Below are 18,607 nucleotides of genomic sequence, written 5' to 3' on the forward strand. Positions count from 1 at the left end.
TTGCTTTCAAATTTGTAAAAGGAAGGAAGTAAAAAGGAAACTAACTTTGCTTCTCTTTGTTCTCTTCCTCTAGTGAGCACTGACTCGGACACGGCAGTCGTAAATGTCACCTACTCCAGTAAGGACCAAGCTAGACAGTAAGCAGCTGAAACCCTTTGTCTCTATGTAACAGCTAGGCTAAGCACAGAACTTAGATTTTGTGGATCTCTAAATTACAGAAAGGCTGGTTGGTAGGAGAAAGAAACTTTTTTGTAAAGTCTGACCTGCAATTAAGCCTTTCTATGCTTGTTTGTTTAAACGTCTCGTAAGAGTCTGCTTTGGTTAAACCTTTACTACATTTCAATTTACTTATTCATTTATATTTTTGTGTGTGTGGCACCGAGGATTGAATATAGGCGTGCTCTCGCATAGAGCTACATCCCTACCCCTCTTTTATTTTATTTTGTGATGGGATCTTGGTAAGCTGCTGAGGCTGGCCTGGAACGTGGGAACCTTTTGGCTCAACTTCCCAACTTGCTGGGTTAGAGGTATGCACCCAGCTATAATATATGCATATATATTTTGTGTGGTGCTGGGGATTGAACCGGGGTCATCCTACTTCTGAACTACACCCCAGCCCGTACTTATTTTTTATTTCTTGAAACGGTATCACTGGATCACTGAGAGTCTCACTATGCTGCTGAGGCTATCCTAGAACCAGCGATTCTCCTGGCTCTGCTTCCCAGATACTGGGTTCCAGGCATGTGCTGTCACATTCAGCTTTTAATATATTTAATATCATTAATAGAACATAGTATGAAACTAAAATATACCCTATTTCCTGAAAATTCTGCACTCGTGTCTTTTTTCCAAATTACATAAAATTTTTTCCCCATGACACTTGTATTGTTGTTTTATCCAAAGCAGGCAAGTGGGTCTTGTGTTAAACTAACAATAGTAAAATGTTGAACGTTTTCTTACTTGGGAGACTGAGACAGGATTGAGATGTGTGGCCAGTATGCAGTAACTTAGCAAGAACCTGTTTCAAAATAAAAAAAAAAGGACTAGGGGTACAGCTCAGTGGTGGGGCACTCATTCCTGGGTTTGACCCCAGCACCCATCAGCCCCAGCTACACATTAACCTTGTCTTTTGCATTCTGTTTATATCCTTTGCTCCTTCAATTTTTTCTTTGTACATTTTAAATGTTTTATTTTTAAGCTACATTGTGAAGTATTGTTGAGATAGGCAAAAGAGTGTGTTACAATAAAAATACATTAGAGGTTTCAATAAATAACCTTAAAAATGATGTGAAGAAATTTTCATTAAATTTTTTATCTGCAGCCGAGCGTGGTGGCACATGCTTGTATCCCAGTACTTGGAAGACTAAGACAGGAGGATCAGGGTTTGCGGACAGCCTCAGCTACTTAGTGTGAGGCCTTCTGCAACTTAGAGAGATCCTTATTTCAAAATAAAGAATAAAAAAAAATAGGGGTGGGGGTGTAGCTCAGAGGTAGAATATCCCTGGGTTCCATCCCCAGTACTGGGGGAAAAAATTGGGTATGGTGGAGCACAACTAATCCCAGCACTTGGGAGGCGGAGACAGGAGGATTGCAGGTTCAAGGCCAGCCTCAGCTACTTAGTGAGACCCATTTCCAAATAAAATTTAAAAGGGCTAAGGCTATTATAGCTCAGAGGTAGAATGCCCCTAGGTTCAATCCCCAGTACTCTGCCCCCCCCCCCCCGTAAAAAAATAGAAACCTCTGGAGTATTATGGAAATTGCAGTGATTGTCATTGATGTTTATAAATTTTGTTCAACTATGTCTTATAAGAAGAATAAAATTTCATTGTTACCCCCTCAGTTGTGTGGGAGATAAAAGTAAGGTAGGGAGAAAGCACAGGCTGACTTGTCTCACATGTTTTGTTCTTTACAAAGAGCTAGATGAGATGCAGGATAGAGCCAAGTCTTTGTTACATGGGAAACATGGGGCAGTCGGACCAACCGAGGATATTTGGAGATTGTCAGTCTATTCAGTGGTCACACTTAAACACAGGTGAGGCCACAGCATGAAGGAGAAGCAGTGCTTAAAGTTAAAGGGGAAAATGTCTGTTGGAGACATATCCTACTTAGCTTTGAAGAGGCATAAGAAAAACTGGAGTACAAAGGGACATGTAATCCCCCTCCCCTACACTTATAAAAAATCCAAGACATTAAGAATCTCAGACTGACTAGTCAAAGCAAAATGACTGCTGAAAGTCATCCTAACTGACAGACTGAATATAGAGACACTGTTATCTCAGTGTTTTCCCTCTTCCTCCTCTTCTTTTTGTTCTTTTCTTTTCTTCCCTCCTCCTCCATCTCCTCCTCTTCCTCCTCCTCCTCCTCTTCGCTGGGGATTGAACCCAGGAGCACTCTACCTTTGAGGTATACCCCTTGCCCTTTTTAATTTTTTATTTCAGAAACAGAGTTTCCCTAAGTTGCTAAGTTTCCTTACTAAATTGCTGCTGAGACAAGGTATGAATCTGTGATCCTTCCTGTCTCAGCCTCTCAAATACTGGGATTACAGGTCTGTGCCACCGTGCTTGGCCTCAACATTTTTTTTTTTTTTTCCTCTTTTTGGTACTGGAAATGGAACCAAGGGGCCTTCTACCTCTGGGCTGCACTCCCAGACCTGTTTTATATTTTGTTTGGAAACAGTGTCTCAGTAAGTAGCCGAGGCTGGCTTCGAAATCCTGTGATCTTCCTGTCTCAGCCTCCCAAGTACTGGGATTACAAGCATGTGCTACCACGCCGAGCTCTCAAAATTCTTTACCATGGTTAGTGTCTTATTAAAAGTAGGTAGTAGGAAGGAAAGCTTTTGGGAATTGTGTGATTTAGATAATTACCAAATAAACTAGGCATTTAAATTAGGGAAGTAGTCACAGTAGCCTTTATTTTTCAGTTAACTTTTATTGAGTGATTAAAAGAGTATTGTTCTCCTACCTAAATAAATATCTATGTGTCCTTCTCTCTTTCTTTCTTTCTTTCTTTCTTTCTTTCTTTCTTTCTTTCTTCTTTCTTCCTTTCTTTCTTCTTTTTGTACTATGAATTGAACCCAGGGGGATTCTGCCTTTGAGCTATACCCAGCCCTATTTTATCTTTTATTCTGAAGCAGGGTCTCACTAAGTTGTGGCGAGCCTTGCTAAATTGCTGAGGCTGACTGTGAACTTGAGACCCTCCTGTCTCAGCCTCCTAAATCCTGAGATTAAAGTGTGAGTTTCATGCCTCTTAAAAAAAAGTGTGTGGTTCTCTATATCTCTCCAAGAAGTCAAAAGAACTAAGACAGTTAGAGAGTAATTGGGTATTTGGAGAAAGAAAATATAAACACTAGAAACTCAGTTTTCTGATAGTGTTATGAAAATCATTGTCCAAATTTTCTAACAAGGATGTGGACTGTGCTTCAATCTATAACAAATTTTGTCAGGCATTGGATGTAGGAGAGAGAGTATGGGCCCTGGGGTCAGGCAGTCTTGACTCTGTAGCCTTGACCTCTGAGCTTTAGTGTTCTCAGCTATAAAATTGAGGATTAGAAAGAAAGCACTAAGTCGGGTGTAGTGACACACACTTGTAATCCCAGTACATGGAGAGCTGAGACTAGAGGATGACAGGTTTGCTGCCAGCCTTAGCTCCTTAGTGAGGCCCTCTGCAACTTGGTGAGACTGTTTCAAAATAAAGAATAAAAAATAGGGCTGGGGATGTAGCTTAGAGGTAGAATGCCTGGGTTCAATCCCCAGTACAAAAAACAAATAAAAATAAAAATAAAAAAGAAAGAACTGGCCAGCCACGGTGGCACTTGTTCGTAGTCCCTGAATCCGGGAGGCTGAGACAGGAGGAGCCAGCTTCACAAACTTAGTGAGGCTCACTCACGAAGTTCTTGGCCAGCTTCAGAAATTTAGTGAGGCTCACTGCCACTTAGTGAGACCCTGTTTCAAAATAAAATAGGGTTGAGGATATAGCTTAGAGGCAGAATGCCTCTGGGTTCAATTCAAGTACCACAAAAACAAAGAAAGAAAAAACTACATTTGTGCATATGTGCACATATTATAGAAAATGGGCTCATCAAAAGGCCGGGCGCATGGGCACCCAGCACATAGTAACTCTTGTTAAACCTACTGGTTCTGAGCTGCTTCTGCAGCAGCTTAAAGCAGTGTGAACTGCAAAGTCTGGTCTCTCCAAGACTAGCTCCTCTGCGCCCCGCAAGCCTGCCTCAGGACCAGCTGCTGGTGCCTTTGGCTGGCCACCAGCTCCCACCTGAGGTCATGAGGGCTGCGTTGATCTTAACTGAGCTCCTGTTTCCTTTGCATCTGCTGCTGGGGAATCTGATGCGCCATGGCTTGCGAAGGTGCGTAGAGGTTGGAGCTCCAGAGGGTACGTGTTGATTCTGGAGTATGTCTGCAATTTTGGTCAAGTCAGTCTGTTGCAGTCCAAGCCGATCTCAAAAATGGGAATAATTATAGTTCTTTTTTTATTTTTTATTTTTGGTGGTACTGGGGGTGGAACCCAAGGGCAGTGGTCTTCACCTCAGATGGCAGCCGGCCACTGCTGAGAGCTGGGTGCCCATGCCCTGCAGCCACAGTGGGCTCTTTTTATTTTTTTAAGTTCTACGATTGTCATTTTTTTAAAGAATTCCTTAAATATGGTTATCTCTCTAAGATTTATTTTAACATGGAAATTCCTGCCACCTTGTGGCTAAGAAAAATAGAAAGTTCATAGGACTTATAAATTATCATAGGACATTATCATAAATACATAGTTATTTAAGCTCTGGTCTTGTTAATAGATTATTAAAATAGTAAAATTAATTTTAAAAATTTAAAATCATCAAAGAGAGAAATATGTATGCAGCGAGGGCATCCGGAGGAGGAGCCGCGTAAACCCCTCTTCCAGCAGTGCCGAGGTAAAGACACAGAAACAACCCAAGGACGGTGGGGCACTTAGTTCTCCTGTTTCGGGCTCATCGGTCTGATGTTTGACTTTGTTCAAGATTAGCAGAGCTCCTGCTTTGAAGCTGTGTCTGCATGGCCTCTTCCTTCAGTGTAAAGATCTGTGTCAGGCATGGGTGTTAAAATAAGTGTCAAAGCAACTTGGCTAATGGCTAAGGGGAGGAAATTCCCATTTAAACTTTAAAAATTACATAAATAGGCTTTTATGATAGAAAAAGAAATAGATAAACACAGAAGAATTTCTTGCCATTCAGAGATAGCCACTGTTAGATTTGCCATTGAGTTTCATAGACTTTATCCCCCCTACATTGTAATGTCCAACCCAGGGGCATTCTACCTCCAAGCTGCACCATCAGCCCAATTATTTATTTATTTATTTATATTTTATTTTATTTTATTTTATTTCTTTTTTTGGTGGAACTGTTGTTCCTGGAAACCCTCCTACCTCCGGGCTACACTCCCAGACCTATTTTATATTTTATTTGGAAACAGGGTCTCTTAAGCCAGCGAGGCTGGCTGCAAACCTGCGCGATCCTCCTGTCTCCGCCTCCCAAGCGCAGGGATTGCAAGCGTGCGCCACCACGCCCGGCTTATTCTTTATTTTGAAACAAGGTCTCACTGAGTTGCAAAGTGCCTCACTAGATAGCTGAGGCTGGCCAAGAACCTGGATCCTTCTGTCTCAGCCTCCCAGGATCATAAGCGTTTACCAGCATGCCTGGCTGGCTTGGTTTTTTTTTTTTTTTTCACTAAGTGAATTTATATGACTCACAGTTTCTACATAGTATCGTTACTGCAGTTTATTTATCTAGCTTTATATTGTACATTGGGCATATAAAGCTGTTCTCTTGTTGGATTTTGGTTTTTTTTTGGTAGTGTGTTTTTGTTTTTGTTTCATTTTTGGAATCAGTTTAGTCATGAAGCCCTGTTTTGATAAATAATGGGGTCTTGTCCATAATTAGTTTCTTAAAATACATCTCTGCAATGGCATTACCAGGTGTTGATAATTGCTGTTGGGTCATATGTGCCAACCTCTTTATTCTTGGAATGTCTTAATTTGTTTCTTATAGCTGTTACAGAATACCACAGACAGTAATTTACAAAGAATAAAAAAAAAAATTGGCCCATAGAAGGCTGGGAATTGTAAAGTCAGGTGATCACATCTGGTGAGGACCACCTTGTTAGTGGGGTCTCTGCAGAGTCCTGAGGCAATGTAAAACCTCCTTCAAATAGTAAAGCAGAACATTCTAGGTCCCTCCTCTTTTTTTTTTTTTTTTTTTTTTTTTTTTTTGGTGGTGGTACTGGGGATAGAACCCAGGGCACTCTACCTCCGAGCTACACCCCCAGCCCTATTTTTTATTCTTTATTTTGAAACAGGGTCTCACTGAGTTGTAAAAGGCCTTACTAAGCCGGGCGTGGTGGCGCACGCTTGTAATCCCCGCGCTTGGGAGGCAGAGACAGGAGGATCGCGCAGGTTCGAAGCCAGCCGCGCGCGCTGGCTTAGGAGACCCTGTTTCCAAATATAAAATGTAAAAAGAGGTCTGGGAGTGTAGCCCGGAGGTAGAAGGGCTTCCAGGAACCCCAGTACCACACACACACACACAAAAAAGGCCTTACTAAGTAGCTGAGGCTGTCCTCGAATAGCGATCCTCCTGTCTCAGCCTCCCAAATGCTGGGATTACTAGTGTTGCTGCCATGCCCGGCTAACTTTTTATATTTTGAAACAGGATCTTAAATAGGCTGCTGCGCATCTAGCTAAGTTGCTAAGGCTGGTCTTGAACCTGTGATCCTCTTGTATCAGCCTCCCAAGTACTGGGAATACAGGCATACACCACCACATCTGGCTTTCCTCCTTTTATAAAGTTACAGTCTCACTGAATTAGGACCCCACCCTTAGGGTCTCATTACCTTAAATACCTCCCTAACGTTCCATCTCCGAATACCATAGGTAAAGTTTCTACCATCTGAATACTACAGCAGGGATTAAATTTCACGATGAGTTGTGGTGAGGTCGTTAAAAAGCCAGGCCTGGTAGTACACGCTTGTAATCTCAGCATTCAGGAGGCTGAGACAGGAGGATCACGGTTCAGGGACACCCTCAGCTACTTAGTGAGGTCCTTGGCAATTCATTGAGAACCTGTGTCAAAATAAAGAATGAAAAATAGGGCTGGGGGTATAGCTTGGAGGTAGAATGCCCCAGGGTTCCATCCCCAGACCCGCAAAAACAAACAAAACTAAAGCTATAACATGATACAAGGAGAGAAGTCCATTTATGGCTTTCCAGTAACGACTAAACTTCATCTTGTTAGGACCTACCTGAGTGAGTCAGCGAGGGAATGAGGTCCCAGGCAGAGCTTTAGCGCCTAAAGGCTCTGTACATCGAGTCTTTCAGGTCATAGTCAGCACCTGATGTCAAGCAGGAAGGTGACCTTTGAGGGGTGGTGTGATCATCACTGTTCAGGCCTCACTATGACTGTCCTCTAGTCCTCCATAGTGTTTTTAATTCTTCATATCTATATGTGTGGGCTCCTGAGGAAGCGTAACTTCTCTAGGTCCCATTTCTTCTTTCTTCCTCTTCCTGCCCCTCGTTCTCAAGTTGAACTACTATTCTATCAAGGTCCTTTTCACTCCCAACTGCAACCCACCCCAGGGGCCTTCTTGTCAGCACACTTAGTTCTGCAGCCAGCAGAGTTCCCCAGCACCTGGTGACTGACTCGTGATAGCATCAGTGCCAAGAGTTAAGTAATCGTGGTAATGGAATCCTGAGTGATGCACCCGGAGTTCTGTTGACTGCAGGGCTGTGTTGTGAATAATTTCGATGGCAGTCGTTCACCTCTTGTGCAGCATATACAGATACATTTGGTTCCGGGAAAATACTTAAAAATTTTCCCTGTGAGCTTAGCAGACCACCATGCCACCTAGTTGCATCTCGTGCTTTGAGCATAGAAAGGTTCAGCAGTTGAGTAAAAACTCAAAAACTGAGGCTCTTTGGTCAAGAGAAAACAATGTTGTGCATAGGGCTGCTTCTGCATCAGGTTTGGGGCACTGTTGGGTTGGGAACTCTCATTAGTTGGCAGAGGCCAGCCAGACATGACAGTGCTTGTCTGCTCTCTGCTGAGAGCAGCCTGAGTGTGGACCCACTGGGCACTGGGCTCCAATCTGGATATTGGAGCTCTGTGGCTTTGGATCTTCTCAGGAAATATTTTCTTCTTCCCCAAGGAAAAAAATCTTTTCAAATCAGCACAGTGCAATTTACCAAGTTACAGTTTTTGCCAGGGAGTGAGAGTTGTTTCTTGTTACTTTATTTAGGTAGTTTAACTTACATGTTTGTCTCTGATTATCCCACGGATCTTTCTCTTCTCAAGAAGTTGTAGCTGGGCATGGTGGCACATGCTTGTAATTCCGGTACTTGGGAATCCGAGACAAGAAGATTGAAGATCAAGGGCATCCCCAGCAATTTAGCAAGACATTCAGCAACCTAGTGAGACTTGTTTTAAAACAAAAACTAAAAAGGGCTGGGGGTATAGCTCAGAGGTGGAACGACCCTTGGGTTCAATCCCCAGTTGCGTGTATGCGCGTGCACACACCCCACCACCACCAACAACAAAAGTTTAAGTTAGGCTTCGTGGTGCACGCCTGTAATCCTAATACTTAGGCGACTAAGGCAGGAAGAGCACAAGTTTGAGGGCAGCCTTCACAAGTATTGAGACTCATCAACCTAGTAAAGACCTGTTTTAAAAAAATACTCATTGTTATCAAGGAAAAAAATATATAAATGTGAAGTATACTGCCTTTATGCCTGTAGATGGAGTTGATTCCTTCAGGTGATTTTTCTTTTTCTTTCATTTTTTTTGGTGGTACTTAGGTTTGAAACCAGAAGCAATCTACCTCTGAGCTATACCCCCAGCTCTACTTTTATTCTTTATTTTGAAACAGGGTTTCACTAAGTTGTGGAGGACTTCACTAAACAGAGAACCTGTGATCCTCCTGTGTCAGCCTTTCAAATACTGAGATTACAAGTGTGTGCCACCACACCTGGCTCATACAGGTTTGTTGGTTTGTTTGGTTATTTATTTATTTATTTTAAAGAACTTCAGTGATCTTTCTACAGACCTTCAAAAGAGCCTGGTTGCTTCACATTTCTAAATCTGTTAGCTTCAACTTTCTATAAAAATACTCATTATATTAATAAAACTTTCCAGCTTTTATCTTCCTTTAGAAATAACCAGTATATTTTTGGGCCCTTGATCCACTTGCCCTTAAGAACAAGAGCAGGAGAGCATGGAACAGTATGTCAAGGTTCCATCATCAAGGCGCTGGCACAGAAGCCACGATGTCGACCCCTCACCACCCTCTCTCTGACACTTGTGGAAAGAACGCCTCTGACATGAACATCCCAGGGCATCCTGAATTTGGCAGTGCACAGCAATGGCTTCAGTTGGGCTTATGAAGGAGTTATGGACCGTGTCCATGCGTTAGTAAACACGGAAAGTTTTGGTCCATTTGCGGTTGTAACACTGTGAACAGAAGTTCTGGGAAGGACCTTGGAGGGTTGTTAGTGGTGACAGAGCCACTTCTTAATACTTTCATACTTCTCCGTCTATCTGTCTGTCTCTCTCTCTTCATTACTGGGGATTGAGCCCAGGAGCATTCTACCTCTGAGCTACACCCCCAGCTCTATTTTTGTATTTTTGAAACCGGGTCTTACTGAGTTGCAGAGGACCTCACTAAGTAGCTGAGGCTGGCCATGAACCTGTGATCCTCCTTTCTCAGCCTCCCATGTACTAGGATTACAAGTGTGCACCATCACGTAAGGTATCTTCTTTTTTTGTTCACTGTGATACTAGGAGTTGAATCCCAGGGGTATTCTATATCCAAGCCATAACCCCAGCCCGATTTTATTCTTTATTTTGAAACAGAGTCTCACTGAGTTGCGAGGGCCTAAGTAGCGGAGGCCGTCCACAGCCTGCGATCTTCATCTCTCTGCCCCTCAAATACTGGGACTACAAGCATGCCACCAGACCTGGCTGTTACTTCTGTATTTCTGCATGACTGAGATATCTGGAAAGAGTTTCTCCCTGTGCTGGGGTGTGTGGGACTTATGGCATTAAAGCAAGGAAAGGGGAGTATAGACTCTGGTCTGAGAATAGCAAAGAGCCGTTGTCTCTGCCTGTTTGCACCTGTCTTCCACCCTGTGCCCTCAATGACCTCCTGGGTGCTATAACCATCTCTTCTTTCCATCTAAGCCAAGAACTGGCTGGGGATGGTGATGCTTCCTGTAATCCCAGTACTTGGGAGACTGAGAGAGAAAGATCTCAGATTCAAAGCCAGCCTCAGAGACTTTGCAAGACCCTGTTTCCAAATAAAAAATAGAATAGGGCTGAGGGTGTAGCTTGGAGGTAGAATCCCTCTGGGTTCAATTTCTAGCACCACCCCCCCCCCAAAAAAAAAAAAAAGATGGAAGGAAAGAAAAGAATTGAAAATAGATCTTCAGATAAAGAATTGAGTATATAATCCAGAAACCACCACCGCAGAACAAATGGAGAGAGAGTGTCTACTGCCCATTTTCCTTCCCCTGTGTGGGCTGAATGTCCGAGCCCCTTGTTACAGAATCTGATTGAGAATCTGAATAACCTGAGAACAGTTCACTTCTCGTGTACTGGGAGTTACGGAAGTGTATGTTGTTAGGAGTATGATTGCTTGTGCTTTTGAAATGTTGACTTTATACCCTGTACCCATTTAGCATTGAATTTTCTCCTTTTAAACATGTGTAAGGTAGACTGCCAGGTGTGGTGGCGCACGCTTGTAATCCCCGCGCTTGGGAGGAGGAGACAGGAGGATGGCGCTGGTTGGAAGTCAGCCTCTCTCTGGCTTAAGAGACCCTGTTTCCAAATAAAAATATAAAATAGGTCTGGGAGTGTAGGCTGGAGGTAGAAGGGCTTCCAGGAACCCCAGTACCACCCCCAAAAAATAAAATAAAATAAATAAATAAATAAATAAGTTTTAAAAATGTGTAAGGTAGAATGTGATAATTGGGTGAACTTCCTAATAAAAGATACTGGGTATAAGAGTGTGTAGTATGTACATATACTCCTGAATACCTATATACAACGTAAAATTGGCAAAATTTAGATGCTTGGGAAGAAGTGATTACTGGAAGGGGCCCTGCTGGGGCTTCTGGGTGACTGATCTGTTCTAGTTTTAGAGCTAGATATGTGTTCAACTTGTGGAAATTCACTGATATTCGTGTCTAAGAATTGGGAAATTTTCAGCTGGGTGTGGTGGCGCACATTTGTAATCCCAGCATTTGGGAGGCTGAGACAGGAGGATCGCAGTTCGTGGACAGCCTCAGCTACTTAGGCCCTTTGCAACTCACTGAGACCCTGTTTCAAAATAAAGAATAAAAAATAGGGCTGGGGGTGTAGATTGGGGGTAGAATGCTCCTGGAGTTCCAGAGTTCCATTTCTAGTACCACTGCAAAAATTTAAAAAACATAAAAAAAAAGAAAATTTTCCATATAAATGTTATAATAAAGTATAAAAATAGAAATAGAAAGCATTGTTCTCCCCAAATAGATACACGTGTGATAGATAGGAAATAGCTCCTCCATGCTTCCCTCTTTCCCCCTTACCCCCTTTTTATTGTTATAGTACTGGAAATTGAACTCAGAAGCATTCTACCTCTGAGCTACACCCCCAGCCCTGTTTTTAATTTTTTATTTTGAAACAGAGTCTTGATAGGTTGATGCGTTTCACTACCTCCGGAGGCTGTCCTCAAACCTGCAATCCTCCTGTCTCAGCCTCCCAAGTACTGGGATTACAAGCATGCACCACCATGCTCACCTGGCCGCCTCCTTTTCTCTCTCCTTCCCTTCTGCTCTCTCTTGTTGATCTCCTTTCTGTGTCAAATCAGATCATAAACTCTAAAAGATTAAGGATCAGTCATATAAGCTGCTGAAGTTTTATGAAGTGATTGACTATCCTGAGTATTCTACCAATCTCAGCAGGATGTGTTGTCAGGTGCTTGATATCTCAATACTTGAGAGCCTGAGAAAGGAGGATTACAGGTTCAAGACCAGCCTCAGCAATTTAGGGAGATCCTATATAACTAGTGAAGGACCTGCCTGTTTAAAAATTTTTTTAAAAGCTGGCCATGGTGGTGCATGCCTGTAATTCCCATACTTGAGAGGCTGAGACAGGAGAATTACAGGTTTGAGGATAGCCTCAGCAATTTAGTGAGGCAGTCAGCAACTTAGTGAGACCTTTTTTCTAAATAAAAAATTAAAAAAAAAAAATAGGGTTGGGTGTGTAGCACAGAGGTAGAATGCCCCTGGGTTCAATCCCCAGCATTGCAAAATAAACAAAAATAATAAATAAAAAGGGCTGGGGTGCCAGGCATGGTGATACACACCTGTAATCTCAGTACTTGGGAAGCTGAGACAGGAGGATCACAGGTTTGAGGCCAGCCTCAGCAACTTAGCGAGACCCTTAGTAACTTAGTGGGGCCCTGTTTCAAAATAGAAAAGACTGGGTTGCTGGGAGTGATGGCAGACATCTGTAATTCCAGTACTCGGGAGGCTGGGACAGGAAGGTTGCAGATTCAAGTACAGCCTCAGGAATTTATCAAGGCCATCAGCAACTTAGTGAGACCTTGTTTCTGAATAAAAATATAGGACTAGTGGTATAGTTCAGAGCTAGAATACCTTTGTGTTAAATCTCCAATCCTCCTTACCCCCCCCCCCAAAAAAAAAGGCTGGGGGTATATCTCAAAGGTAGAATGGCCTGGGTTCAATCCCTAGTAGTAGAAACCAACAAAAACCCCTCAGTCTCCTGTAAATGGCTTAGAGATATTTGTCCGTTGATTGAGTTTTTAGCTTTCTAGTGTTCATTGCTAGATGGCAAACAGGCTCCCTTTGGAGCCTGCTAGCCTCTTCCCCTCCCCATGGACTCAAAGGAAAAGCGTTTTTTTTTTTTTTTTGAGGGGGGGTTATGTGTATTTGGATCTGCTACTTGAGTAGGGGCTTTATTCAGAAGTTTTGTAGTTAATAATTCTGAGTGGAAGAGCTGGGTGTGGATTTGCTAAAGATTCGTGATATGGTTTAGTTTTCCACCCTGTGCCCCTTTTGTTTTTTTTTCAGAGCCTTAGACAAGCTGAATGGATTCCAGTTAGAGAACTTCACCTTGAAAGTCGCCTACATCCCTGACGAGATGGCTGCCCAGCAGAGTCCCTCCCAGCAGCAGTCGGGGCGCCGTGGGCTGGGGCAGAGGGGCTCGTCGAGGCAGGGGTCTCCAGGATCAACCTCCAAGCACAAGCCATGTGACCTGCCTCTGCGCCTGCTGGTTCCCACCCAGTTTGTTGGAGCCATAATCGGAAAAGAAGGTGCCACCATCCGGAACATCACCAAACAAACCCAGTCTAAGTGAGTACTGCTGAGTGGGGGAGCTTCCCTTTGAGCTGTCAGTAGCAGGGTGCTATCTGGGAACTTGGTGCTTTTTCTAAGCAGGGCTAGGGGATCTTCTTGTATAGAACTTGAGAATGTGAATAAAATCTCGGGAGTTGAGGGATTAGTGTTCATTTATATAAAACTTCGAAGGGAACCTCAAGATTTCACACATGAATGGAAAACAAGTGATACCGATTCCTTCCTGGTGGGATGGCCGTGGTACACCAAAGGGCAGCGGTTAGGCTGCTTCCTGCCCTCCTCCCTGCCAGCTGCCATGGTTTGAGAAGTTATTTCCAAGTGGTTCCAATCCATTTCATCTTTGGCCTCAGTACAGAAATGTTTTCTTAGCCGTGCTTTGCTTCAGTAAAAAATTGTTTGTCCTGTAGTCCAAATGTATTCTGTAACTAAGCCCTCTAGTTAGAATGGCTTTTTCTTCAGGATGTTTGATAGTTTGTTGTGGGTCTGGGGATGGAACCCAGAGGCATTTAACCTCCGAGCTGCACCCCCTGCCCAGTTTTTTATTCTTTATTTTGAAATAGTCTCACTGAGTTGCGGAGGGCCTAAGTAGCTGAGGCTGTCTGCGAACTGCGATTTCCCGGTCTCAGCCTCCCCAATGCTGGGATTACAAGCGTGCGCCACCACGCACGGCTTGTTTGATAGTTTTAATTGGTGGATTTTAACAGGATTGGAAGATTTTTGTTCAGATGGTGGAGCTAAGGTTTCAGGGGTAGAAAGCAGGAGCTATTTGTTTTTATTTTACCACCACAGCCCCAGGGCAGAGGTTGTTGCCTAATATGGACAAGACTCTTGAACTTGCCAAATGTGTGAAATTACTGTATGTGAATTATGTTTGAAGTCTGTTACATAAATATCTAAGATACTCTTTTTTTTTTTTTTTTTTTTTTTTGGTGGTACTGGGGGTGGAACCCAAGGGCTTTCTACCTCTGGACTATGCTCCCAGACCTATTTCATATTTTATTTGGAAACAGGGTCTCATTAACTTGCTGAGAGCCTCACTAAGTAGCTGAGGCTGGCTTCGAACCCGTGCGATCCTCCTGTCTCAGCCTCCCAAGTGCTGGGATTACAAGCGTGCGCCACCACACCCGGCTCTAATATATTTTCTCAGTTCAGAAGTTCCAGTGCATGTTTTGTTGTGTTACCTTCTGAACCGTACTGTTGTGCAGCATATGGATGTTTTGACCCAGCGAAGCTTAGTGGTAAACTCTCTCCACCTGTAAAGGGCTGCAAGTCCTATCTCTAGGCCTACCTGGAGACCACATGAGTGCACCAGGGAGAAGAGGCTGTGCACCATGATGTTCTGTAGGCCAACTGCAGGGATGACTGGATTATTCTGCCGTGTGTGTGTGTGTGTGTGTGGGGTGTACTGGGGATGGAGCCCAGGGGCATTCTACTATCTCAGCCTCCCAAGTCCTGGGATTATAAGTATATGTCTCCACGTCTGAGGCTGGCTTCAAACCTGGAATCCTCGTGTCTCAGCATCCCAAGTACTGAGATTATAGGTGTGCCTACCATGTCCTGGCTCACTCTTTTTTTTTTTTTTTTTTCCTTTCCTTTTGGTGATACTGGGGATTAAACCCAGAGGCATTATACCTCTTAGATACACCTCCCGCTCTTACTTTATTTTTGTTCTGTTTTTTTGAAACAGGGTCTCACTTAGTTACTAAGAGTTTCGTTAAATTTCCAAAGCTGGTCTTCAATTTGCCATCCTCTTGCCTCCGTCTCCCAAGTACTGGGATTACAGGCGTGCACCGCCATTCCTGGCTCGGACTCATTTTTCACAGTGAGCCAAAAAGAATTATATTTAGTGGTGTTTGGATCCTATCCCCGTTCTCTACAGGATGTCCTGACTTCTACTTTGAAGCAGGAGACATTGGGTGCTGCTTACCTGTGTGCAAAATTAATGGCTGTTCCCTCAGAATGTAGTGCCTGGGAAGGAAAATTGAAGCAAAATCTAGGTTAGTTTGCCTGACTTTAATCTTTTTTGTTGTTGTTTGTTTTGCAGTCCTGGGGATCGAACCCAGGGGTGAACTCGGGCTATACTCCCATCCCTATTTTTTACTTTGAAACAGGATTTCACTGAGTTGTGGAGGGCCTCACTTGAGTTGCCGAGGCTGGCGTGAACGTGTGATCCTTCTGTCTCAGCCCTCGAGTACTGAAATTGCAGGTGTGCGCCACCATGCCCACCTTTAATATTAAAATGTAAGAGTTTCTTGCTTCCCTTGATATCTGCCATGTCCCACAGAAATTTACCGTGTGGCTTCCTTCTTCGCTGTGTGGCAGGTGAAAGTTTGTCCTTTTCAAGTTCCTGGTTTCCTTGACAGATGAAAGTCTGTGACTTCAGTTGAACTGTTGGTTTTAGTTAAGGCAGGAAGATGGGGGGTAGAGGAGGAGGGAAGTGACTTCGTTGTATCTGATGAGTCAGTGGTTTCCTGTCTCTTTTGCGGAGCTCTGCCAGTGGGTCTAACTCTTGCCATCGAAACTAATCATTACCAGAACCTATGTTTCTGGAATGGTCTCAAGCGGCCACATTAATATCCAAAGCAACGTTCCTTCTCTCAAGGGATGGGAGTCTGGTAGTCCTTCTCCATAGTGAAAGTGTAGAAAGAAACACAAGGCATTATTAACATATGGCCAGAAGATAAGTGTGGCTGCAGTGAGTGAGTGAGTGAGTGAGTGAGATAGATAGATAGAAGAGAGAGCTGGGCATGGTGGCGCACACTTGTAATCCCCGCGCTTGGGGAGGTGGAGACAGGAGGATCGCGCAGGTTTGTAGTCAGCCGCGCTGGCTTAAGAGACCCTGTTTCCAAATAAAAATGCAAAATAGATCTGGGAGTGTAGCTTGGAGGTAGAAGGGCTTCCAGGAACCCCATTACAGAGGGGGGGGGGAGGGAGGGAGGGGGGAGAGGGAGGGAGGGAGGGAAAGAGAAGAGAAGAGAAAAGAGAGAATGAATAAATGAGTGTGTGTGTGTTGCTGGGTTGGGACCCGGGGTGTTCTACTTCTGAGCTACAGCCTCAGCCCTATTTTATATTTATTTATGTATATATGTGCTAGAGATTGGAACCAAAGGCATTGTACCTCAAAGCTACACTCCTAGCCCAATTTTTTTTTTTTTTTCTCGTAACTTTTTTATTTGGAAGCAGTGTCTCACCAAGTTGCAGAGAGCCTCAGAAGGTTGCTGAGGCTGGCCACAAACCTGTGATTCTCCTGTCACAGTCTCCTGGGTACTAGGATTACAGGCCTTCACCCCTACACCTGACTTTTATTTTTAAATTTGAAACAACCCCCAATACTGCAAAAAAAAAAAAAAAGAAGAAAAGAAAAGAAAAAGAAAAATTGAAATGGAGTCTTACTAAGTTGCAGAGGGCCTCACTAAGTTGCTGCAACTGACTGTGAACCTATAATCTTCCTGTCTCGACCTCCCATGTCCTGGGATTGGGATTTGAAACAGACTGGGAAGGTGGTTCCTGAGGTTAGGACAGTTATCTAAGATACTTTTTTTAAGTAGTTATTTCTAGGTAGCCTTTATTTGTTTCATTTCTACAATACCCTTGTTTTTTAGTTAAAGGATTACTTATGGAGCACATCCTTAGTTTTCAATGAGACACTTATGTAAATTAAATCCATCTAAATTTTGACTTATTTGGCATGATGAAGTGGTGAACCTTATGGCCATGAGTCCAAAGGTAGAGCTCAAGGTACTCAGCAAGTACTTAATTTTCCCTAAAACACATTTTGGTGTAAACAAGAGCACACTTATTTTGTTTTCAATTCAAAATGTATATGCAAATTAAAAGAGAGGATTCATTCTCACCTTTGAGGTAAATGTTAAGTTGTGGGTGTATGTGTGTGTGTGTGTATTTGTGTGTGTGAGTGAGAGACAGATACACACACACACACACACACACACACACACACACACTGGGGATGGAACCCAAGCACATTTTACCTCTGAGCTACATCCTCACCCCTATTTTATATTCTTTATTTTGAGATAGGGTCTCACTGAGTTGCAAAGGGCCTCACTAAGTAATAGCTGAGACTATCCATGAAGTGCAATCCTCCTTCCTGTCTCAGCCTCCCAAATACTGAGATTATAAGTGTGACCTACCACGCCTGGCTTTGTGGATATATCTCTATAGGACTTGTTTCTCACCTGTAATAACATGTGGAACTTGAAAAGAACATCATATCATGGAATGTATTAAATTTTTCCACTTAAGATCAAGGACTTTATACCGTGTTAGTGCCTGTAATTCCACCACATGTTTTTTTAAAAAAAATAGCTGTGTGATGGGCCGGGGGTGTAGCCCTGTGGAATGCTTGCCTAGAATGCACAGAGCTCTGGGCTAGAGATCCAGCACCACGGAGCAGAATAACAACAAACTATGACCTACATGCACTAGGCCATCTCTTCCTGGTGGGCATTTGGATGATTATTTTGATTTTTTTCTTACCTACTAGACTTAGTCCTATAGTGAACACTGTAATGCCAGTGGTTTTTGCGGTGCTTAAGATGAAATCCAGGGGCTTCTACCTCCGGGCTATACTCCCAGACCTCTTCTTATATTTTATTTGGAAACAGGGTCTCACTAAGTTGCTGAGAGCCTCACTCAGTAGCTGAGACTGGCTTTGAACCTGTGTGATCCTCCTGTCTCAGCCTCCCAAGTGCTGGGATTACAAGTGTCCATCACCATGCCCGGCCTATACCAGTGGGTCTGGAGCAGGGTGAGCCCCACTGTGAACGTTTGGCAAAGTCTGGAGACACTTGTAGTTGTCACAACTGAGCAAAGAGTATGCCAGGAATGTTGTTAAATATTTCTACAACTCACAGGATATGCCATCCACAAAATGAATGAATGTAGTCTAACAGTGGCAAGGATCAGAAACACAACTCTGGGTCCACATAGGAGACTCTACCTGGACATGTCACCACAAGTCTAGTCCTTGGCTCTAAGCAAGTTACCTTTGATAGGTCTGCCAAGTTGCTGCATACTTCTGCCAAAAGTGTGGGTATGCCCGTTACCCTTCATCTCACTGATATTTAATTTTATTTGTCTAAATATTTGCAGCTCTGGAAGAAAATGGCATCTTGTTTTAATTGACATGCATATAATTCGTAGTGGGTTTGAACATCGCTCGTCTATTGATTATTTGCTTTTCTTTGAAGTAGAATTGCCATTTCTT

At 43.3% G+C, this 18,607-nt stretch overlaps 1 protein-coding gene across 1 annotated transcript in view; it reads left to right on the top strand.

Annotated features, from left to right (window-relative positions):
* The window catches only part of IGF2BP3 (insulin like growth factor 2 mRNA binding protein 3), a gene marked incomplete at its 3' end in the record, with an annotated part of 156,289 nt that overhangs the window by 101,829 nt on the left and 35,853 nt on the right, over window positions 1–18,607 (top strand). The window contains exons 5-6 of the mRNA XM_080701008.1: window positions 74–137; window positions 13,096–13,377. Of these exons, the coding sequence (XP_080557134.1) occupies window positions 74–137; window positions 13,096–13,377 (346 nt within the window). The remainder of the gene's footprint in view (window positions 1–73; window positions 138–13,095; window positions 13,378–18,607) is intronic.

Source organism: Muscardinus avellanarius, assembly GCF_963383645.1.
Source record: "Muscardinus avellanarius genome assembly, chromosome: 9".
Lineage (NCBI taxonomy): Eukaryota > Metazoa > Chordata > Mammalia > Rodentia > Gliridae > Muscardinus > Muscardinus avellanarius.